This window comes from Myripristis murdjan, chromosome 8 (genome assembly GCF_902150065.1).
Source record: "Myripristis murdjan chromosome 8, fMyrMur1.1, whole genome shotgun sequence".
Taxonomy (NCBI): domain Eukaryota; kingdom Metazoa; phylum Chordata; class Actinopteri; order Holocentriformes; family Holocentridae; genus Myripristis; species Myripristis murdjan.
This window is the reverse complement of record NC_043987.1, coordinates 2,112,996-2,138,191: the sequence shown is the minus strand read 5'-3', so window position 1 is coordinate 2,138,191 and position 25,196 is coordinate 2,112,996. Positions and strand designations below refer to the sequence as shown.

The window sequence follows — 25,196 nt, the reverse complement described above, 5'->3', positions numbered from 1 at the left end:
TTTTGAAAAGCAAGATGAAAAAAAAAATATCACTTGCGCCTAATGTTACTGTCAAAGGAACCTAACATTAGCATCTTCAAATTTTTAATGAAAAACAACCTATTGTTACTAAAAAAAAATAGATCTTTGAAAAACAAATCATTCTTTTTAATATAAAGAATAAAAACAGATGTTCACTATGTTGTTCACTATAAAGTGCTACATTTCTTGATGTTTTCACTTTGCATCGATGTTACTGGATCATTGATGATTTAATCAATACATCGATCCAGATCGCTGGATCGTTATTCCCCTCGTCACAAATAAGACTCATTAATGCCCATTAATGTGGTTGATAGAGCCATTTACAAATTCACTTGTTCCAGAAAAACATTATTTGTAAAAACAACAAAGTTCATCTGTGTTCAAGACCAATGCTGTGGCTCCTCCCTGTGGCAAATATTAAAACTGCAGCTGAACAGTGTCTTCTGATGACTTGACAGTACTGTACATATAATAAAAATATTAATAAATGATCAATAATTTCATTCCAATGTATTGATTTTTCAAAACTGCATATTGTCCAAGCCTTAGGGAGCTCTAGAGCTTTCACAAGCAGTGTGTTTGTTCAGGTGTAGTTTTCAGCACAAACAGCAAATGACGCCTTGATCAGGCAATTCTGTTTTTGCCATGTCAATACCAAATATAAAAGAACTGGTCAATAATTGTTGCATCAGGAGTGTTGACAAGAATATCTCTACAGATGCAGCAGCAGGCATGTGATGATCACATATCCATAGTATCCATATCGGGCTTAGTCCGGGGGATACAATTATGAAACAAGTGAGAGGCTGTTTGTTTCAGTGTGAAAGCAGAAACTGCCTTGGGCTGAAAATGAGGAATCAGTGCAGAACCGTTCAAACCATCTGTGGTTATTTCAGTTTTGCCTGCTGGGCCATGGAAACATACATAGAGCAAGTGCAACTCTGACCTAATAGCCCCAACAAGCACATGGAAGAAATTCTTACAGCTGAACACTGGATTTTAGTATTTACTGCCCCTAAATTATATACCACAGCTCCTGTATTTATAAAAGAAAGATAAATAAATAAATAAACAAACAAATAATAAAATAAAAAGTTATAAAAGGACATGGCATTGATTAGGAAGTCTGCAAACAGATTTGCCACTGTGGAACAAGTTGTCTTATGCACATCTGTCAACATCATTATGGGCATTATGGGCATAAACTGCTTACCCTAACATGACCATACAATATGTCAAAAGTATAAAAAATATATAAATATTAAATACAATCAACATGTCAATTTACATCACAAAATGTAGCCTCCTCTTCTTTAACGCATTACCATTCTGACAGCCTGCCAGCGGGCCCAACAAACTTACTGTCTTTCCGAGGATGTAGCAGACACAATTTCAAAGCTACAATGAAGATACAGGTAAGCTGAGCAGGCTAAATATTGCTGCTAAGTTTGGCTAAATTTTGGCAAGAGAAAAACTAGCATGGTCATTTTCAGTGGGGTCCCTTGACCTCTGACCTCCAGCTGTCTGAATGAAAATGGGTTCTCTGGGCAGTCACGGCTCTCCCCTTTGCAGACATGCCCACCATCTGCTAATCCCATGCAGTTTGGCCCACAAACCCTGCAGTCCACATGTGTTCTTGTGGCCTGTTGTAAAATGGTGTGTTTGTGCAGACTGGGGCCTAAACAGTCTTGGAGTTGGACTGGAAAGCTGAGACTCTTGTGGATTCAATGAGCCACATCTGATTCATGTGTGATGATGTTGGCTCCCATAGCAGCCATTTCATTGTAGTGAGGCCATATTTTTGAAACTGGATGTCGCTGTATAAAATGACCTATAGTGACCTCTAGGAGAATCACAGCCTCATCAAACTTTATAACCACAAACTAGAGAGCGAGGCTGTTCACTGGATGTCTGGTTTTCCAGGTAGACATAAGACAATAAGGCCCAGCAATTTCCACAACAGAATGCTCACCATCCAATCACTGAAAAATGCAATTCTTACAGAAATCTTCAAATGTCAAAACATCTTGACACCAAATCAGAGGAATTGTTCTAAGGTATTCTTCAATGTCTTGGTGTTCCAATGTTGTATTTTGGAGGGGTTTTTGACCATTTTTAGTTATTCTCAAGTGGTCAAAAATGGTTAAACTTTGCACCAAATCTGTGTAACAAATGGTATCAACAAAAAAATTGCTGTAACAACTTGTTCAGGGGAATGGCCACCATATGTTCCTAAAATGTTCTAACCATTGTGTACTTTAAATAAAACAAATAAATAAATCTGTGCCTAACCAAAACAAAATGTTTATTACAGATTTATGCCTAAGGTAACTTGACACACAGAGCTAAGCGGCATCTCAAATCAATCTTCAGGTTCCCAGCTTTCAGATGACATTCACCACTTCTGTGTTGCATCTACTGTCAACCTTTTATTTCCCCTGGAAATCCCCTGCTCCCTCACCAAATATGGTCTTTAAAAGGGCTGGAAGGTTAAGGGGTTAATTGTCAACACAGCTAGTGTGTGTGACTGAACGAGTTATTTCATATTTTTACCTTGTGTCACAGCTGCAGCCAGCTAATATCAAGATGAGCAGAAACAAGTAGAAAAAAATGAAAGAAAACTATCCTGCGTCTCAAATCTAAAATCTGTTGCATCCATTTTCAATGTGGATCCAGTTTGCACTGATAATTTTCGAAGACGATGTTTCACGTGGACTGTCAGGTACCATGAGAACGATGCTGTGCAGATTAGACCATCTCTCAATCTCATCTAGCAACATGCCTTACTACACAACACTCACTGGACTGGATATGTGTCAGAAATTTGGGAGATTAACAGGAGAGCAGGAGAAAGGGTTAAAACAAGGGAAACTTCCGAAAAAAAGCGCTGACAGATGTGTTTACAAGCTCAGGCCTGCCAAGTCAGCACCATAGTAGTTTACATACTGCAGACACACGTATGTACGCACGAACATGCACACACAAGGGCTGTCCTACCTCTTGTTGGCCACTAGCAGTGCAGTGCCGGACAGTGTGTCCCCAGCCTTGGTGAAAAGGGGTGACTGCAGCAGACAGCGGACCTGGTACCAGTGGGTGAGGGGCTCCGTGGGTGCTGTGGACAGCCATACTGTCATCCTGGAATGAGGTTGGAGGTTGGAGAGAGGAGAAAGACAGTCGTGTTGCTAAAAGCGAAAACCCCATAAGGAGCTAAATTGTATATTTGTAGAAGTTTATATACTCCGTGATCACTTGGCTGAGAGCTGAGATTTTTGCCTTTCAGAATTTACCGTTTTGGAACTCCAAGCAATCAAGTTTCAAGATGCATGTCAGTAACTTACACTGATCCCATGAACGCCACATCAAACCAGAAAGCGAGGCCGTGCACCAGACCCGAGTGCATCATGTGGAACTTAAAGGGAATCTCTATCCTGGGACCCAACAGACACAGCAGAGATAAGGAGACTAATTAATGACAAAAGATACAACATTTATAGGATTGATTGCAAAGAAGTGTATACACACACCTGTAAAGATCCTCTTCTTTGGCCTCCAGGAAGTTGACTGTGTACTTGACCGACTTGGCCATCAGAATACGGATGTCAAACGTGTCCTGTAGAGAGAGGAGAACATCATATAGCACAAAAACAAGTCCTTGATTGTATAAGGGCGGCAGGACAGCCTAGTGGTTAATCTGAAGTAACTGCTAAAAAGTTACATCAGAATTATATTTAGGTCCTGATTTCAGACAAGAGTACACGCAGGAGCTATGGACAACTGCAGTCAAGAGTTCATTTTGATGACTAAAACTATGACTAAAGTATTCATCAACACTTTTTGAATCCCACTCGCTCTTTGCCAGAAATCAGCCTTTTGACAGATTTCCAAAAGAACACAAATTAAAATAGCAAAATACAAAATTACTACTAAAGGTCTCTCTCTCTCTCACAAACATACACACAATAAAGACCTGTGAAGATTCGACAAATAGTCTGCTGGCATATGAAACAATGACCGCTGACTTACATGTCATTTTTTTGTAGTCCAGAAGCATCAGACTACGCAAACTATTTTAACCCCTGCTGTGACACTTAAACAGTGTTTTTCCTTGTGTCTGCTTCATGTTCTGTTGACTTCGTTGTCACCAGTGTTTTTTCACCCATGATCGGAGTGAACACGGTCACGTTGGATTAAAAAACAAAACAAAACAACGGAGCTATACAGTGAATGAAACTAGGGAGTTGCACAGCGACCCAGAAGTACACAAACAAAGTGAGAGGAAAAGTGGTGGTGGACAAGCAAACTAGACAATGAATCAAAGTGAGAGACCCGCATATAGCAACCCGGTAGGGACAGGGCAACAGTGGTCAAGTGAGCCAAACAGTGAATGAAGAGAGAAAGTTGCCGTAGCAAAAACAAACATTTTGCAAAGGTTTTGAATCATTGCAACCACAAGAAGATAATCATTATATAGGCGTAACACGCAAGAAAATTTAGGCTGAGTAGTTTGCATCCAAAATGCACATAAGTACTGTACACTTTCAGACTATATAAGTTTGTAAAATAAAAGTCCTATACTCTTGTATCCCATGATTAGGCCCGTTTCCACCAAGAAGTTCCTAGTAGTATTTGGGGGGCAGGAGCTACTACAGGAACGTCCTCTCGCTCGGCTCTCTCAACTGCCGTGTCTCCACTGAGAGGGCCGAGGAGGAGGAAGGTTCCTGTAAAGTTACCGGGCTCTGGATGTGACGTAATCGTTGTGCGACCATATTGACCAGGGCATCAAAATGCATGTTGTTAATGTTAGCTAACATTCGTTAAAGCTAACGTTAATGTTCGCCTAAAGCTAACGTTAGTGTCCCTAAAATTGCCGGCTAAAAAGCGTGTTGTTAGCATTAGCTAACGTTAGCTAGCAAGTTAGCGTTAGCTTAGTAGTGTTGGCAGTGTTGCTGGGGATGCCAACGTTAGCTAATGTTAGCTAAAGCTAACACTAGCGTCCCTAAAAATGCCGGCTGTTTTGTCGCTTTCTGTTGACACCACATTGTGCCGTGAGTATATCCAATCAGCACCAGGTAAACCCCAAGTGCCACCCAGGAGTTTTTCGGGGCCGTTCAGAGTACCTACCCCAAGGCAGGGACTTGTTTAGACCCTGTAAAAATTCCGGAACTCTGTCCTTCGGGGGCGGTTCCGGCGGTGGAGACACGCAACAACGGCCCCGGCCCCGTAAAATTACCCCAAAGTTCCTGCGGTGGAACCGGGCCTACTGTATGTATGTGTGTGTGTGTGTGTGTGTGTGTGTGTGTGTGTGTGGAAGATTACGCACCACAATGGGTTGGCGGAAATACTCGTCCACTGCTGCCCCCCGCAGGGCAGACAGGTCTACACCATGGAAGGATGGCTGGTACCTGAAGGTAAAGATTGGGAGGGGAAGGGTCAGATTTCCAACTAGTGTTAACACATTACTATGTGCACCTCTCTTCCACTTTTTAACCATTTCAGCACACCAGATAAACCGCATGCACCTCCTCTGGACCAAAACAGTTCTGGTTCTTCAACCGGTTACGTTCAGGATTCTTCTTCAGGAACCAAGCTGCTAACTAGCAAACTTGCCCACATGTGCAGCAGTTTGGAGTGGGACCATTGCAATGAAGGTATCACCAGGTCGCTGACCACTGACTCCATTATTGTTGTGGCTGAGTTCAGCCCCACTCTGCTGGTGTCCTGCTCTAGGACCCTGCACACCACCGCCGGGTTCGTCCAGCATATCACCCTGGACGAACTGGACCACTTTTCATTTGGTTCTTTTTGGAGTCACTGTTCTCCTTCAATTTTTTTTTTTTTTAACTTGTTGATACTTTGGTCCTGAGTTCCCACAACCCAGCCTTTGCCATCTCTTCAGCAATTCTGAGATACAATTTACTTATTCTAGTACTCCCTTCTCTCTTTTCCTAAAATTCAGGAGGTGTCCCAATTGAAAGCAATAGTTTTGTTATCTCCAGATATCCCTGTAGAATTATAGATGTCCACTGTTGTTGCCGTCACAGTTCCCACCTGAGTGCCTATTTTCTGGTTCCAGCTAGGAACCACCTTTTCTGGCTCTAAACCAATTTATTTTTGGCTGAAACACTCAGAAAGGTTCAGAATTAGATTTGTGAACTGGAACAGAGACAGTTGCTTGATGAGGCTTGACAGTGGACAAAGCGCAGAGGTTCATGGCACTCTTTTTTCACTTCAGAGCAGGTGAACACAATACCATAGTAAACTTAGGTGTCTCTGATGGTCCAAGACAAACAGTAAAGACTGGAGTGAAAACAATCTCATTCTCATCGTACTGTTTTGGCTCGGTGTTGCAGTGCAGAGTTATTGCTATCTTTACCCTGTCAAGTGCATGATCTCCAAATTTTACTTTTACTGAAACTGTGTGTGCCTCTGTGACAGCAAATATTAAATAAGTCAAAATAAGTCTTTGAAAAGGACCATACCAGTGATTTTGAAGGTTTGACCTGTTAACTACAATTTCCCTCATATTTTACATTGCAACAAACCATTTTGCATGTAAGGGTACTAAATATTTCTCAGCATATAATCAAAACCCCTTGATTTTGATTTGGAAATTTGAATTTTTGGTAGTCATACCCACCTTATGTTCTGCTTCTGCTGCTAACAAAGTTGTCATCATTCATAATCCACAGAATTGATAATTGGCTGTGTAAAGCAAACGTCAGGGACTATTTTCTGGCAGAGAGACTGTTTCACTCCACCTAATTTCAAGTCATAAAAACAACAGTGGCCAGATAAAAGGTAGGGAAAATGGTATGGGGAAAAGATTAGCAGGAAATATATTCAGTTTGTAGGTATTATGCTAAATATGCAAAATCACTGGTATGGTCCTGTAACTGTTTGATACTTTTTTCAGTCTGTTAAGTCTTGCAAGCTATGCTCCAGCTAAGTCAAAGCTCACTTGTCAAGTCTCATATGAGAAGCAAACCAATATCAGATGATGGCTTCTACTTCACGGACCAAATCACACTTTAAACTTTAAATAGTAGTCATTCCCCTAGGCAATTAAACAAACAAACATGATTTTTGTTCTGATGGATGACCTCTAGGAACTTTGGAATCTTGTTAAATATTATACAAAGAAGCCCTGGATGCCTCCCTCCTTTTCTTACCAAAAGTTGGCCTTGGTGAACTGCTCCATGTAGAGCTGTTCATCTGTGAAGGGGGCGAGGTGGACATCACCAATAGTGGGAAACATTTTACCTGAAACACACACAGAAACAGGGAAGAGGAAGGTTAAAAACACTGACAAGCACTGGCGGCTATTTACAATATGCATGGAGCTTTGATTCAGCTCAATACTCCTTCACAACTCAAACCTTCCTCTTTCTTTCAGGTGCTGACATACTACCAGTAAAGCTGAACATGCCCAAGAAAGCAATTCAACAGAAACTGAGAACAGAGTCAAAGAATGACAAAAGACGGCTGAAGGAAAATGAGGCCTGAGAGAAGCTGCTTAATCAAGGTGAATGTCTAGATATCTTTAAATGAGTTCTGAGAGCCAAGCCTCCAAGTCATTAATTTAATTTAGTCTGCAATGTTACCACGGAGATGGAAACAAAGGCAATGAAAGGGAAAAGGAAATGGAGATGCTTTTCCACAAAGCAACATGACTACTCAGGTGATGTTCTCAAACGCCTACAGACAGCTGCAGCGGAGGCTGGTGTGTGAGGAACTCCACTGGTTTAATCTGGCTACTGTGATTTCTCTGATCAAGTGCGAGTCCAAAATAGAGGTGTACACAACAGATTGTTGGTGATACATGATCCTCTGATTAATAAGAAAATTTAGTTGCTGTTACTGCTCTGATTATGGAATTTCACCTAATAATTATATCTGATAAAGTGAAGCCTGTTACGTTTTAGTCCCTCAGGAAACATCTACTAAACCTAAGCTGTTAAACTCTGTGCAGTCTTCTTTTCTCAGGTACAAACTTGTGCCTGCTTGTATTTGTGGCCATAACTGCAGTCTTTATATATTCTAGATCATATATTTTATGTCTTTATATATATTTATTATAGTCAACCCAAACTTTCGAGCTCTTTTGTAATGCCATGTTGCTGCTTTGCAATGACGTGCCACAGACAGACATGAGGTATGTGCAGGTAACCATTAGTTTTAAAACTATTGAAGAGCTCTGCAGTGCTTTCCACAATGTTTCAATATCGGCACCGCCACAAATTCAGGGTTTCCCATTAATGTAATAAACTATGGCAAGTTTAATTTCTACCGCCACAGTTTCACTCTGCTGAGGAAAAGAATATTGGTTATAAATTTTTAATAAACTACTTTGGTAAAAACTATTTTGGCAAAACCTCCCAAACTGGTCTGGGGATGCGCCCAGGTGGGTGCTACCAACATTCTAGTTATTACTGTTGTGATCATTAGCGCAGTCTTGAGTATTTCACAGCATTTCCTTGTGTGTGCCAGACTGCCACATAAACACATGCACCAGTTAGGGCTGGGCAATATGGACAAATGGTGCTTTTCCACTAGTACCTACTCGGCTCAACTTGGCTCAACTCTACTCAGTCTGTAAGCCTTTCCATTAGGTGGTAGTACCTGGTACCAGGTACTATTTTAGTACCTACTCGGCCGGGGTTCCAAGCAAGCTGAGTCAAGCTGAGTTGAGCCGAAATGTGACGTAAACGTTGTGCAGGCCACTGATTGGACAAGGAGTGACGACACATGAGAGCGACTCCTTCACGAAAACCAAACCCGGCATTTTTAAAAGAAAACGGCAACAGCGACCGTGCGCATTGATCATCGCTGAAGGGGGCAAAGTTGGAAAATGGCAAGCAAACCAGTACCGTGATCAAATCAAGAGGTGGAGACTTCTCTGTGCTTGGCGGTGTGGCCGCCTTGCTATGACGGCGAGGTGGTACTCAATTGTAATAGAAAACCACCGAAACCGAGGCGAGCCGAGTCGAGCCGAGTAGGTACTAGTGGAAAAACGCCACAACATTTTTGATAGAATACCTAGAAATTGGTACTACAATATTGTAGGTACGATTATTGGTGCTTTCAAAAACCATTTACATTGTGATATTTTTGACAGCAATTATCAATGTGGATATGATGACCAGGCACGTAGAGGCAAATAACAGAACAACTACAACAGTCAATAAGTAAAGAAAATTACATTCCTTTACTATAATGCCGCCTTTAAAACCAGGACAAGACAACATCTATGCTGTATACCAATGTTATAATATCAAAAATTCCAGATGATATCAATTCATACATTCAGTGGCCACTTTATTAGGTCAACCTGTACAATCTAACCCAGTTCAATGCAACACCTCTGCCATTAATTCTACCTTTTATGAAAGTTTATAATATTCAGTTTTTGTTGACTTTGTGGAGAATGTGTCCATTTATTAGAGGTTACAGTTTGCAGAGGTCATGTACTGCACTACATTATATTGAGAGGTGTTTCTAATTTTTTGTCCTTCCTATTTACATACATGAGGGGGACAGAATATTAGAAAAAGCTCTAAATAAAATGCAGTCCAGTCCAACAGCAGCACTAACTATGAGCTCAATGCCAAACATAGAAGTGAATGAACGCCTCTGTTACTGTGACAACAAGACAAGCTGATCATTATAGGCATCACAGTAAGTAATAGAGTAACATGGTAGTACTAAGTAAACTTTATGGCACAACAGTTAGTTTGGATTGTATTAGATTGGACAGGTGAACCTAATAAAGTGGCCACTGAGTGTTTATCACAATATTGATATATTGCCCAGCCCTTGTCCCAATGCGTGTCCCATGTATAGATTCTAAAATTGGTTGGAATCAGTCTCTCACATTTCATTATTTGAGAGATTTTTAAAACTGCCCAAATTCAGATGAGACACTTCAAAAGGCCATACTTCCCTTCTAACAAGTAGGAAGGTAGTTTTCAGTTGATGCCATAAAAGAACCAACACCTGGTCCTCATCCCTGCCTTTTCATGTTTATGCTTTTGGTGGTCTTTCACCCTCCCTTCTCCCGTCCATCTCTGCCCCACCCCTCCTCACTCACCGTTGGGCTTGAGGAACTTCTTGGCATGCAGGTAGCTCTCCAGCATACGTTCATTAAACAGCATGTAGCCCATGGGCTCTGAGATGATGATGTCCACCTGCTCGGGCAGCGTCACCTCCTCCACCTTCCCAGGGATGACCACAACGCGCTCCCCAAGACGATTACTGTTCACCAGCACCTGGGGTTTAAACACATTATGATGCTGAGCCTGTGCAAACTTTATTCATTTTAACAGCTGATGCATAGGGATTGATTTTTTTCGGGTCCAATACAGATACTGATAATTAGCAATCTAGTACACCAATAACAGATATTTAGGGCCAATATTCATTTGCAGCTAATTTGAAAATTGCATTGTCACAATTAACAGGGTTAGAAATGGCAAAACAAATCTTGCTTTGAATTAACAGTGTCTTTTAAATAGAGTCAAACTGAAATGAAAACTGACAAAAAGGAGTTTATTTCTGATGGATCTTCCTATACCTTTGTGTTAGACAGAAGGATAAATGTTTTCAGTGGTTACAGTTCCACCATCTGACTTCTCCTAAAACCACTCTTGCTTTTTTAAAACTCTAAGACATGTCTTTCAAATACACATGATACACTGTAGAAGAGGCAGCTTCAGAGTTGCTGTACGGTTTGCTGAGAGAAATCAAGTGACTATGCTCTGGTTTCAAAGGGTTAAGCCTGATAAAACAATGGTATCGCAGAAGTCTCTACAACACACTGTATGCCTGAGAACTGCGTAAGTGGCAGCATTTCAGCATTTTCAAATGCAACCAGGAGTATTTTTCACTGATGTCGCCATGACAACATCGCCTCCAGCACCAGGTTCCACGGTCGAGTGATAAGAACTAGGACGAAATGAATGAAGTATCTCAAGAATACTGTTCAGTATCGGCATCCCATTCGGGGCACTGATGCTGGGTAGTAATGATTTCCAAAGATCCCCTGCCCTGTGTCATGTGTCAGTAATTACCATGCCCATTATTGCTTATTATCCCTTCACTTCCCTGTGAGCATGTCTCTATGTGTGCCTGTGTGTGTGTGTGTACCTCAGCGTGCTGTGCCATGGTGCTGGCCTCCACAGCATAGACCTTCCTGGCTCCAGCTTGGGCTGCGAAGAAGGACAGGATCCCAGAGCCACAGCCAACATCCAGCACCACCTGAAGGGCCGCAGGGGACGACAGGACAGAAAAAGGCTGCAGTGAACATATCGTCACTCCACAAATGATGCTGTCCAACTCCTGACCAATCAGCACAATATACAGCCAGGTCCCCAGCCAAATGTTTATTAAAGAAATAATTTTCCAGGTTTTTTCAAGGACATATTCAATGATTTATGAACATATGAGCTGCTGCTGGTGGAAGGTCATCTTCCAGTGTTTCCCAATTCTCAAATGATACCTTGTATGTGCATTGCACATGATGTTTAAGTGTAAGAAAAAAAGTTAGGTTAACAACACCCTAACAATGTGCAAATACGTTAACAATATGCAAACAAGTTGTTGTGGCACAAACACACGACACAGCACTTGCCAAAATACAAAACTTTATCATTTTACAGCATCTGTGTAATCATTCACAGAGTACAAGGACTTACAAGATGTGAAGCTGCATGAATCCAACACATAAGCAACTATTCTCTGAAGCGCATGGTAGTCTACAAACCCTTAAAAGCTCTTTATAAGATACTGCATGTTCTTCTCACACTGTAAATCTTATCAAAATGCTGTTAGAGATGTAAACCATGTAAAATACGCTAATTCTTCATATGCCACTCATCAGTTCTATGTAAAATAGACGCACTTGTTTATTGAGGTTCTTCAAGATTACTGGCTATGTCTTGGTAATGGTGTGCTCAGCTGATCTTAAAGGAATGCTTCACCCATAATGCATAATTTTTGTGCCCAAAAATAAAACCATGGTTCATTTTCATAAGGGACAAGTTGTGAGCTATTTCTTTTACTGCTTGTCTCACTTTGACTGTGTTGGACATTCATTTTATCTTTACATTTTGGAGCCAATTTTTTATTAGATCAGCATTTTTGGAATATAAGTTTACCACAAAGGTTTGCAAGTAAAGCCTTCTTCGTCAGGTATTGAAGGCAGCACACAGCGAGCACCTGATATAAGATTTATGCATCGGGGTGAAGTACCTGTGTAAGACTACCTCGTGGAAATAAGTCCAAATTTTCATCCAAATATAGTTATTACAAGGTTGGTATGGTGCTACAAAAGGTTTTCCCTGAGCCAGCATAGGCTCTGCTTGGATGATCATCAGTGAATGTCATATACAGAGTGTCCACTTCCACTACGTTGGAAGTGTGACTGATTGGTGCACCTGAACAACAGCAGACAGAACGCAGGGTTACCTTGTCCTTGAAGTCAGTGTGGTTCTGGAGGATAGCTCGCTGGTAGGTCCCGGTCCGAACATAGTCCTGCATCATATTCTGTTGCTGGGAGAGGTAGCCATAAAACTGGGCAAGGAGAGGGGGGTGAGAAACAATCAACTTGTATTTAGACGTGGATTTTATATCTTAAAGTCAATATTGTACAAGGTATTGGCAAGGTATCTGCGTGTTTCTGAAAGCCAATTTTAAGAATTTTTTTAGTCCTTTGAGAGGTTGCATGGAACTGTATGTAAGACCATTTTAAAGGCCAAAATAAAAAAAAGAAACCTGAAAATCAGTCTGTTTCCAACTGAACATAGATTATTAGGGAATTAGGGAAGTTAGGGAAGACTGGGTTTATTAAAACCCAGGACCAAGCTGATCAAATAGAAGGAGTGCAGAGACTCCCATAAGGACCTGGTGAAAACTGGTGCTGGACAGGGTATTATGGAGGCGTATTATGAACTCCTGGACAGTTTGCTGGGTCCAGGAATAGCAAACCACCAGATTGGGGTATACCCAGCACATGCCCACCATTAACGATGTAATGGTGCCGCTCCAAACCAGTGCAAATGCAGGCTGGTTTGCTAGTTAGCACCTTGGTTCCAAGAATCCCTCACAGCATCAATTCAAGGACCAGAAATGTTCTGGTTGAAAAGAGGTTACTTTAGGAAGAATGGATGGGTGTGTGTGCGTGTGTGTTCCTCTCACCTGGAAGTACTGTACAGCGGAAGACTCCTCTGTCCTCTCACTGAAGACTGAGCGCTCGCCGCTATGGCCGCGACAGTTCTTCAGGAGGTTATAAAACGACGAGAAGTCTGCGGCAGAAAAGGAAGCAGTCATGCATTAACAACGACAGGCAATGTACTCTGTGCTGGAGCCTGCATAACAGTCAGTCCAGTGATGTTTTATAGCAAAGATACCAAAGAAACAAGAGATGCTCAAGATATAATGCTGGTGAGGCACATCATTTTTGTATCCAGTACTCCACTAAAAAGAACCTGGTGCTAGACCCAGTTCTTAACTGGTTCCAACAAAGAACCGGTTTGCTTTGCCATCGGCCAAGAGCCAAGCGGAGCCAAGTCAGAACCACGTCATTACGTCAGCGTAAAATGTGATCACGTGGCTGTGGGTGTACGAGACACTCGCTCGGAATCACAATAACCGACATGGACGACAAATGGAAGACCCATCGTAACGATGCAAATACTGCTCGTGTCTTTACAAGCCTACATTGCAATCCAGAGGCGAAAAACCCAATTATTGCTGGCAACCCGTCGTATTCGTCGTCGGAATGAACGACAGCTACATTTAGCTATACGTTTATAGCATTCCCTGTTCCCGCTTGGGTCTGTAACCCCGCCCACTAATGACGTGGTGGGTCGCGTCATTGGTTCTTTCTCTGGCTCCTGTTTAGCCCCTGCTCGAAGTTGGTGCTTGCCTGGAACCGATTCGGAACCAGTTTGGCCTGTGCTTGGGCGGTGGAAAAACAAAGAACTGGTGCCAAGTCAGGCACTGGCTCCGAACCAGCCCTGAAACCGCTTTGGTGGAAAAGGGGTAACTGTGCACTGCTTTCAATCCCCAACAAAAAAGTTATACTTGTAAGCCTTCATGGTAAATTCATATTTCAAAAACACAAGCGATCTCTGATCCAATGGGAAAAACTCTGTCCATAACTTTAGGATTTTACAACATCAAAACGCGGTCAAAAGTTCAGTTTAAAAAGCTCCCACTCATCATGCTCTATGATCAAATTCTCTGGTATCCAGCTGCATGCTCAGTACTTGCCAAACAAGTATTCCCACTGAAGAGCACTTCTGCAAAAACCTCTCATGCACAGTCATGAAACGTGCATGCACAAGTTTACAATGAAGACTTGCAAGTAAAAGTTTTTTTGTTCATTTGGAACTGAAGACACAGTGAGTACTGGATACAAAACGTATGCATTATGGGTGAAATATTCAATGCAACTCTTCCTGTGTGGAGATGATGTTCTGCCAGTCTCCATGCACGACATGAGAATTTCATTTGGCCAAATCAATTGAATCTACAATATCCACAGCACTGCTTGGTGATTCAAGCTGATAAGATGAGTTTATTTTTACATAAAAAGGCTTAAATAGGTTAAGTGAAAGAGAAGGGAAAGACAGGCAGCAAAGACATTAGGCTACCACGGGACAGGAGAGCCACAGAGAAAACAAAGTCATTTTCCTATTCAGTTGATAGTGGCCCTAAAAGAACTGATTCAATCCAGGCAAAAAAAACCAAACAAACCCTAAAGCTAACCTAAAGTATGCAAAAACAAATAAACTTTATCAGACTAAAAACATGAAGTGATTGTGGGTGTTTTTCAGAACTAGACAATAAACCACCTGCTTGTGTATAATGGGGTAAATCTAGGCCATTTGAGAGATTTTTTTGAAAATTGCGTGCCATTTTTGGAAACTTAACAACCAGACAATATTTACTGGAACTACAGGAGGCTACAAAGCCACGGCAAACAGGAAAAGTGACAGCTAGACAGCTTTAGAGCAACTTTTGCAATAGGGGTGTTTGGCACCTGGGGCTGGGTGTCCATTTCTGCCAGCTCTGGAAGTCAAATGTTTCTATATTTGGCTCTTGGCAGTGGTTTTCTAAATGAGTTGAAATGGACCGAGATCCAGTTTCAAAACATGGTGGACTGTTTCACTTCGCTGTCACGATCCAGACTGCAGTTTTGTCTTTCCAAATCTTATAACTATTCCAATCCAGACGCTGACACGCACATTTCTGGCCCAACATATTTTGATTCAAGTATTTAGTGTTGAAATTATATGAACTTGTAAGTATGAAATTCAATACTGAATTCAATCATCTACGCCAGTGATTCTGAATGTTTGGGCCAATACCTACAATTTACCCACATTTTAAATGTCAACAAACAATTATGCAATCATGCAGGGGTCCTAGAGATTCCACAACATTATCAAATTCCTTTGATTTTCAAATTTGACTTTTGGTTGAAACACTTATAATGCTCTCCTTCCGTGGCTAAAAAAGCTAATCATAAACCACATGACTGATAATTAGTTGTGTAAAGCAAATGTTTCCCTAGGGCTATTTCCACAGGAGAGACTGCCCAATTTAGTAATCAAAACACAACAATTGACAAAATCGTGGCAGAGTGAATGGAAACCAATACCTAGAAGTAGGAAAGCAAGAAAAATGCTATGAGAGTTCTTAAATATGATGGCTTGCTTTGGTAAAAGATTAGCAGAAATATGAAGTATATACATTTTGTAGATTATACACTAAAAGGTGCAAAATCATTGGTATGGTCCTTGAAATAGCATTATATATATATATGACCGAATTTTCATTTTGGGGTGAAGTGTTCCTTTAAGCTCAGAACTAAGAAGGTGCTCACTGCATATCCCTAATGTGGAAGAATGAGACAGAATGGACAGAAGGGTCAGTGTGTGTGTGTGTGTGTGTGTGTGTGTGTGTGTGTGTGTGTGTTTGGTGTGTACCTGCAGGTGAGGAGAACTGCAGCAGGACGCTGTTGCAGCCCAGTGTGATGATGAACGACTGCTTCCCCACCCGGCTGCACTCCGTCTCCCTGGAAACTGAACACTTGAACACACACGTCTCCTCTCCTGGAAGAACAGAGGGATGAGATGTTTGGACGGATGAAAGCGTGACACACAGCAAATGTTTTGCTGGATATATCAATAATGATCTTCTCCCACCACACTGGACGGGAACTTTGAGATGCTAACATTTAAATCTTTGACCTTTGTCTCTTCTTGAATTCTGTTCCTAGCATCTAATGTTCCAGGATGGTTAACCAGCCTAATGTTAATCTCACTTTAAGGCCAAGACAAAAACAAACAAATACATGAAATAAAAAAGATCGACTGTATGAATGAGGAAGAACTCTACATCTGTCTTTATTAAACACTTCACAGAGATGACTTCATTTGTTGGCATTTGATTATTCCACACCCATGTATAATACCTGTTCCTTTAATGTTTCAGAATTTACATGCTCTGTTAATTTAAGAGAGCATCAACCAGCACACACAGGCGATGTGATTCTGATCACAGCTCTGGTCAGAAACTTTCCAAAAGTCAAGGAAAATCAACTCTCCACGAAAATTTTGGGGGGGAAAAGTTCAAACCACAAAGAGTTTTACACTGAAAATTTTATATGATCTGGGACATTATACTGATGAATATGGTGTGTTTGCATTTTTTCTTGCTAATTCAACTCGACTGCCTTGTCCAGATTCGTGAACATCAATCACTTCTTGGGCTTTCATTACAACAGCTTTAATTTTGCAACAGTTACACTTTACAGATTAGCAAAAAGCGGAGTAAGCAACTTAGGCTACAGAGGCGTGTTGATAGCAACATCTAAGAACTGTGCTAAAGGACAGCCAGGAGAAGGGACAGCCCCACTGACGGAAATGTCTCTGAGTAACTTACCATGCTCACCACCCTGATTAAAGGAATAGTTCACCCATTTTGAAAAATCTGCATCCAGCACTCAAATAGCCCCACTATGGTCCTACATAACAATAGGTGAACTAAAGCCTTAAGAGGAGAGCTTACTCAAAAGAGTCACAAGAGTGGACAGTGGTCCAACGAAGCTGTCCACCCACAGAGGAAGCACGTCATGCTGTCAGTAGTGACAACAGAGGATGCTGGTTAGGGAGACAGATGGCTGGTGGAGTGAGCCAAAGTTAATAGTGCACAGACGAAGTTGGATTATTAAATAGCATCCAATGTCGGACTTTTTTCAACCTCTGAGGAAACAAATGCTTTAAACGTCATTCTCATAATTCTTTCCACCATCAAATAAGCAAAAAACGCCTGCTTTAAATTGGACATTGTCATGTTGGTCTCTGCATCAAATTAGCAAAGAAGGAAGATGGGTGTTGAGCTGGCTGGGAGGACAAAACCAGGCCAGCCAACCATTAATTCTCATTTATCTTGCCTTGTTATCTCTGCCAGGCACAATGCCGTGGGTGGAAATATACGATACAACTTTATTGTCAGTGGTACTGAAACTGGTTGTACGACACAGCACCTGTATGCAGACATATTCACTAGGGGTGTCACGATTTCGATTTTTGAAATCGATCGAAATTACGTCATGGTCTCGAAATCAAAGAGAGGATCGACAATGATTCCTTGCAATGAAATTCAGAGCAATCTGGCATTTATTTTTATAATTGGAGGATGAGAAATGACAAATGAACACACGCTTTCTGTCAAGTTATGTATTTTTTATATCTTGCCATAATCAGGTCATAACTCAGGAGTTCTGTTGAGCCCAGGATATTGTAAAACACTATTATTTGTTTTAAGCCCTTAAAACCTTTTTAAAAATGTCTGAGCTCCTGGGTTTAAACAAAATTAAATTAAATTTTTGAAAAACATTTTTGGGAGTATTTTTCTTGAAATTTAATTTAGTATATAATAAGTATAAATATCGTTTTCTTGTCATTTTTAACTAATTTTGGGTGAAATTTCCATTTCTTGTCAATTTGCTCCCCATCTTTTCTTCTCTTGTCATGTTTTTGAAAGAAATTGAGTGAATTTGTTCAGGTTTCAAAGGGTTAAGATGCATTTTGTTGGGACACCGACATCCCTTTATGTAAGAAATCATATGAACAGTGACTGTAACATGACAGAATGGTTCCAGCTGTAATACCTACAGGTGACAAAATAAATACACCTTACAGGAACTCAGACATGCATCTGTGCAAATGAAACTGAAAACTCGAATATCAATACTTGGCACAGTTGTAATGTCTCACAAGAGTGAGTTTCGCGATATATGACATTATTGATTTATTGTCCAACAACTAATTCACAATAGCCCTAAGTGTTCATTTGAACATGATTAGCAACCTGAAACAGGCCAATGAATTCATCTTTTATGATTCCTATACACATCATCACGTCTCCACTGCCCTGCTTCTTGATTGGTCCAACAGTTTAATTGTAAAGCTATATAAGCATTTTTACTACTCTGTGCAAAGCACTTTGAGCTGCATTGTGCATAAAAAGTGCTATGAATAAATAAATAAATAATATCTACTATTGTTATTTCCAGTTCCTCACAGTATGCGACAGTAGGTGGAAATATGGTGGGTGGAGATATGGTGAAGTCCTGCTGCTCTGAACATTTGTGAACTGGAACTATGGTGAATTCCTGGCTGTTTCTCCCTTGACTTCAGCATCATCTTGCCAAGTCAGCTTTCTAATGAAAGCTCTCACCTTTTAATGCTTTGAATTAAAGCCTCTGATGCACAAAAGTCAAGGCATAATGTTTTGTGCTATTTTCAGCATTGTGTTGCCTTTACTAATGTATTTTACCACACTCAGCGTTGGGCAAGTCTTTTTTTTTTCTTGCTCACTGTGTCTGTGTAATCAGTTTTGATAGCTTGGAAAAACATTTGCATAATAGGGCATTAACATAAAGGTCGACCCGTCGACGTCAGTTAATGACATTGAAGTCAAGGGTCAAGGGTGTGTCGAAAGTTGAAGACTCCTCCCCACACACCGCTACCGGTGTTGACGGGTCGGCGTAACATCGACGACATTGCTTGAAACGTCGACTTGAAAAAGTCTGGCGTCGTTAATGCCCTATTGCATAATAAGTTGGCACATCTAAATTCACAACTGTAAGGGTTCCCATTAAACACCTTAAAATTAAGGTTGATTCATTTGTTATAGTTGAAAACATAACTTTGTGTAAGTATTGTTAAGGTGTCTTTAGTGAGAAGAGAGCTGAATTTCTGGAGCGGTACACGTAAGTAGAACCATAAATGAGCCATAACTTAAGCAGGCAATCAAATGTGTTTTCACACTGAATTTCATCAAACTGTGAGGAAGCCAGTCAGCAGCTGCTCAATGGGATAGCAAACTGGCTCCATACCACAAGTTTGGTGAATTGAACCATCCCTTCAAGCTGCATTGCATACAAGTTTCTCACCTGTTCAAAGGCCTTCTCTGCAGCAGTAGACATTTATACACCAACAATGCAACCTATGATCTGTTTAACCATCTTTAACAGTCAGCTTTTCCTTCCATCCAAACATCTATGATTTCCTATACTTCCCCTTAAACTCACTGTCAGCAGAATGTGCTGATGGTGTTTGAACCCTGATGACTGCCGCTTCCAGCAGAATTTATCATTTGATTTTTCTTCTGCAGTATACAATGTCCAAACTAACAGCTGCCCTAAAACCACAGCCTTGTTACTGCTGTTAATACGTAGTTTAAATTTCCCTAACTAATGTTTACAATGTATGACATTTTTTTTAAACACTAAATTTCAAAATAGGTGAAAGTGTAGTGTCCAACCTATCTAGAAATTAACTGCTGTCACAGCCAATAAATCTACCCTGAGCAAGGGTTAGGGTTAAGGTTAGGTAAAGACTGGAGACTTCCTGTGGGTGTCAGAGGATTGGCAGTAACCAAAGCAGGGTATGGTGCACGATGATATGAAAACAGTCTTTGCTCTGTGCCTGGGGAGGAAAAAGTCCTATTTGTGCAGTGTGGTCAGTGTAGGCCCATAAACCAGCCTGCACTAATCCAACATCTGTTATGGGATTAAGAGCAGCACTTTCGATTTAGCCAGACGCATCCATCCAAAGAAGGGCGGCCACACGCCTCAGCTCCCATCAGATCTCCTGTCAACCGGTTACACTATGGAGAGGGCAAGTCGCAAGGCCGTCTGAAATGGCGGGAGAAAATGTGTCAACATACGTACATGTGCACCTGACTCTTGCGCTTTTGCTTCCTAGGGATCAACTGACACTGTGGAGCCCTTACTTTATCCCTACACATCACAACATGTTGGGCACAACCCAGTCCTCAGGTTCTCATAGCAGCTCTACTCTTCCACACTTGATAAAGTTACATGCCTATCCTGTTGAGTCCTTGATTGCCCCTGGAGACTTTTCAGACAGCTCACATTACACTACTTGTCCAGTAGATGGCGCAACACATTGGACTGCAATAGAAGGTCATGTAAATAGTCTATGAAATACTAGTAGACCCACGCCCAGAAACTGTGGTGAATGTCTAAAATGTAACTGGACATCCCCCTGGCAAACTTTCTTAAAAAATATCCACCTTAATCCAGTCAACTTGTCAAATTAACAAAGTTTAGAAGACGTTATACAGCCCAGAATAATAAAAATGTAGACTGTTTTCAAAAAACAAAGTAAAATTAAAAAAACACCCATGGTAAAATGATTTCCTTGTGTGGTCTAAGCTGTCTGTGTTGGTCCTCAGTTTCTACGGTAGCTGGCAGGAGCCTGAAAGGTACATGAAATGTGTGATAGAGGAGAGTGGAGGAAAAGAATAAGCTAGCCACAATGGTACTTGACAGCTACCTTTTAGTACTCTAGAGAAAGTTGTTTTCTTTGACCGCCAACACGTGTACATGTGTTCAATGAAGAAAACAAGCGATAGCAACCACAAACAATCTAATTGTGTCTCTGTGATGGCAACTGCTGCTCTGCCGCGGACTGATACAGGAAGTGCAGAAGTTACAGGATCTTTCTGGATGTTAATAATATCATGTTTAATATCACATTTTTCAAAATGGGTGAACTATCCCTTTAACGGCTCAACCAATCAGTCACAAAGGGAAAAATATCTAGGCTGTAGGGATGTCATGAGAACCAGTACTTCAGTACAATGTCAATACCAATAGTCCAAAATTTGACAGTTCCTGTTTTTCTATGGCACCATGGGTATCAGATGTATTTATTTAGATTAAGTATTTATTCAGATTTAGCCTTCAGTGGGCTGTATAATATTCTTCCAGGACTGACAGGGGCAGTATACATACCATGTACGTTTGTTCAAGCGTGCGCCGAAGACAAACACACGCAGCCAAAGACTGCTCTTCCAGGTGCACCTGGAGCGGCTGTTCCGCCTCGGCTTGTCCAAAAGAAACACAGCAAGAGTCGTGTAGGAAGGGTTTTGGGTTTGAGGCCGATGCTCGGGATGATAATAAATCCAAGTTTCCCATTAAACAGTTGTTTCTTTTTGCGAATTATGCATAAACCTACTCATCATTTCCATATACTTCTCAGGTCTCTGCTGGATATTGCAATTGAAATTCTGTGCAATCTAAAAAGTTATTTATTTAGTTATTTAAGCACAGTTGACTTATTGTGTGTTTTAAATACTTGAAGGTTTAAATACTTGAATGTTCAACCGAATTTAATAAAAGAAGTGTATGCTGAAGTAAATGGAATATTTTCCCTATTTTTATTTATTTATTTTTTGTTTACCATGGTATTGAAACAGGTATCAAGAATCTTAGAATTTCACTGGTCCTGGTATCGACTACTAAATTTCTGGCATCATGACAACCATACTAGGCTGTACATGTCTCAGACAGCACAGTAACAAAAAATTACAGTCCACAGTCCTATTTCTAAGATTTTGAAAAGTTGATCTCAGAGTTTTGCGAATGCAGGCTGAGACCCACACAGTCTGGGGCAAAGCTCTCATTTCACCCCCACACCCCCCCATCCCCCACCGGTGCGGCGTGTGCATTTATGCAAATGACGTTGCACTGCATGGCCTATCACTCCTTGTCTCCAGCAGAGACATTCTGTGCTGCTGTGGAGCTGGGAAAAAGAGAAAGAAGACCAAAGGTCCAAAATAAAACGTGAACAATAATAAAATGTGGTGCTTAAAAGTTAATACAGTTCAGAGATGCTCACCCAGTCCGTCTGACCAAAATATTGGCATATCAAAAAGTATTCCTTTGATGGTGGTGTACCGCGACTGCAAGGAAAACTACATTCACTGCTAATTAAGTTAAAATGACCACTGCAATTGCACATCATCCTCTAAAACTAAAATAAGTATTTTCAAAATGCTTTAGGAGTAAAGCATACAATAAAAAAATAGCATTAAAATTTCAACTTGAAACCTAAATATATATCCAGACAGGGAAAATAGGGGACAAAACTAGAACTATCCCTCCAAGCACTGCAGTTGATATCAGTTATTGTAAAATTAATGGCCAAATTTCTGTTACTGGTATCAGATGAAAACATCTCCTGTCAGTTAGGTTCAACTTACTTGTTTATTAAGTTATAAGTACTCTATACTATTTTGCAGTGACTCCCACACTGCAGTCTACCCAAGCACTGATATTGCTGACACCAAACGATTACAGTCTTATAACTGCTTGCTTTAAATAATGTATTATTTTTCTACTCTCATTATTTGTACCGTTTTATTGCCCATTTTCTCATTTCCTTTTGAAACCTATTACTTTTCCTGCTGCAAGGAACTAATTTTCCACAGAGATCAATAAAGCTTCATCTAATTATATCCTGTATACAAGTGAAATGGTGGGATAAACACATTTTCGCCTGCCTCCACCACACTTGAACGTGACTCGCTCAAAGGTTCACCTCCTTCACAACGTGCGCTTTGCTTCAACTTTGGCAGTCCAGGCGCTTGTTTTCAGCGGGAGCTGACAGTAAAGGAGGTCGGCTGAAGAGGAGCAGAGGCACACTCCTGCTGCCTGCACAGGGGTGCAGGAGGTGGCGGGGACCCGGCTATTGTTCCAATGAGAACAAAGATGAATGCATAAGTAATGTGGGCCCGGTCTCGCTAAACTGAGAAATGCGAGAAATTTCTATTAAAAGCACGGCGCCCCAAAGTTGGTTTGATTCCCGTTCTTTCATTGAATGAGTTCACGGTGAAAACATAAAGTTGGACAGCAGCCTCAGACGCCGTGACCGCAGCTCCGAGCGGCGGGTCGCAGTGATGCCCTCTCCTCCAAAACAATTCACAGATGCTAACTCGCTAGCTTAGGAACATTGTTGGGACGTCTTTGGGGCAAATTGGAAAACGTTCATTTACTCCATTGATGAAGCTTTATTGGACCAATGAAGGACTGGGAAGGGCAACGACACGAGAAGCTTGTTGTAGCGCATCATGCTGAAGCAAGGCTAGCGGCATTGTTTAACTAGCCAGTGTTCATTAGCATAAACTACATCAGTTAGCTGTCTTGCTCGTGAGCTAGCTAATAACATTACCACGGCAATGTTACAAATGCTACGCTAGCTATAGCCTTGATTAGCTCTCAACTGATGAACTTCTGTGATGACTGAGAGTCGGACATAAAGAAGCCCCAAAATCCCACCGGACGAGGGAAAATTAGAGCTTTACGGAGCTTCCTCGTGATGAGCAGGGGGAGGCGACGTGGTCTCTCAAAGCTCAACTAGCTACTTGGTGGCTAGCGCTACATATGGCTGCATTAGCTGAACGTATTAGCACGAGTGGCTAAGACAGGCCGAACATCGAAGGATTAGCTGCAGATAAAGGTCAACTCACCATTGGAGAGATTGATCAGCGCAGCGTCTTGCGTGGTTTTCACCTCTAGTCGCAGGGGCTGTTGCTCAGAGTGGCGCTGTATGTCTCCATTCGCATCTCCGATGGAGAGGAGCCGCACGCCGGGGAACACCGACACCGCCATCTTCGATCTGGAGGCAGACACAGCTCGGTGGCGCTCACATCCAAGCCTTCTCTGCTGGAAACACATCAACATGAGCCTCTCCCACACCGCCACCCTGCGTCCTGAAGCGGAACTGCCGCCTCCACAGTACGTCAACACTGGAGGCTGCGTGCTGGAAGTAGAACTCATGAAGTTTGCACGCACTGCACAAACACTGATATTTCAAACAGCCTCAGCTAGTCCCTGTACATATGCCATTATATCAGATGCGATTCAGTTCAATTCAATTCAATTCAATTCAATTTATTTAGCAGACGCAGGTCCATAAATAGACACATAAAACAGGATGTCTGTCCTGTACAGATTGAACAGGACAGACACAGAATATTAAAAAGAAAAACACAGAAACTTATATGATACAAACAGTTTAGCCAATGCACTCTCATTGTAGAGTCATTGTGGCAACAACTCACATTGGGATTTGAGAGAGCTACAATGATACTGTTCATAGATTCATCTAGACGTTGCATAAACTTAAACATTAGGTTTCTTAAAAGTGCCTTAAATGTGCACACCCCTGTGTTAACAAACATTAGACTAGCACTCCCTCCCCTACGGATCTTAAGGAGGATTCGCATTGCATCATTGTAGGCGACTTGTAACTTCTGCATACTGGATTTTTTATAAAATACCCACAGATGGGCAGTGTATAGTGTTGTACAGTAAGCTTTAAACAAGGATACTTTGACTTGAGTGGAACAACAGCTAAATTTACAAGCAATTGTGTTAGCCTGAGCATATAACTTACAACACTGTCTATATATGTCATCATCATCGGTCATATCATCAGTAATGAAGTGACCAAGATATTTCCAATTGGTTCAAGAGAGATAAAATAGGATCTCTCGGTGTAATGTTTCTGTTATATTCATATTTGCTTGTGGTTTTATTACTGACTTAGAGACCACCAAAAAGATTACTCTCAGCACCAAAAGGGAAAAAAATGTACCACACTTTCTCTGGACTATGATAAGCTATGTATTGATGCTGACTGGCCTCTAATCAGTAATAAAACCACAAACAAATGTAATAGACACATTACACTAAGAGTTACAGCACTGTTTCACCTCCACCTGCAATGTGTTTTGTTTGTTTGTTTGTTTTGTTTTTTTGTTTTTTTTTATTGGACATGGATTTGGTT

At 41.2% G+C, this 25,196-nt stretch overlaps 1 protein-coding gene across 2 annotated transcripts in view; it reads right to left on the bottom strand.

The window, feature by feature from the left end:
- The window catches only part of carm1 (coactivator-associated arginine methyltransferase 1), a 39,825-nt gene extending 15,716 nt beyond the window's left edge, over positions 1-24,109 (bottom strand). Inside the window, exons 1-11 of one of the 2 annotated variants that reach the window (XR_003928655.1) lie at positions 23,875-24,109; positions 16,014-16,139; positions 13,216-13,322; positions 12,487-12,591; positions 11,167-11,277; positions 10,112-10,289; positions 7,194-7,284; positions 5,345-5,426; positions 3,549-3,634; positions 3,363-3,452; positions 3,022-3,159 (exon numbers count right to left, since the gene is read on the bottom strand). Coding sequence is in view for 1 of the 2 variants with exons in the window: in XM_030058865.1 (XP_029914725.1) it covers positions 3,022-3,159; positions 3,363-3,452; positions 3,549-3,634; positions 5,345-5,426; positions 7,194-7,284; positions 10,112-10,289; positions 11,167-11,277; positions 12,487-12,591; positions 13,216-13,322; positions 16,014-16,139; positions 23,875-24,088 (1,328 nt within the window). In the remaining variant the exon portion in view is untranslated. The remainder of the gene's footprint in view (positions 1-3,021; positions 3,160-3,362; positions 3,453-3,548; positions 3,635-5,344; positions 5,427-7,193; positions 7,285-10,111; positions 10,290-11,166; positions 11,278-12,486; positions 12,592-13,215; positions 13,323-16,013; positions 16,140-23,874) is intronic. The other variant, XM_030058865.1, reaches the window with a different exon arrangement.
- Between the last annotated feature and the right edge of the window lie 1,087 nt (positions 24,110-25,196).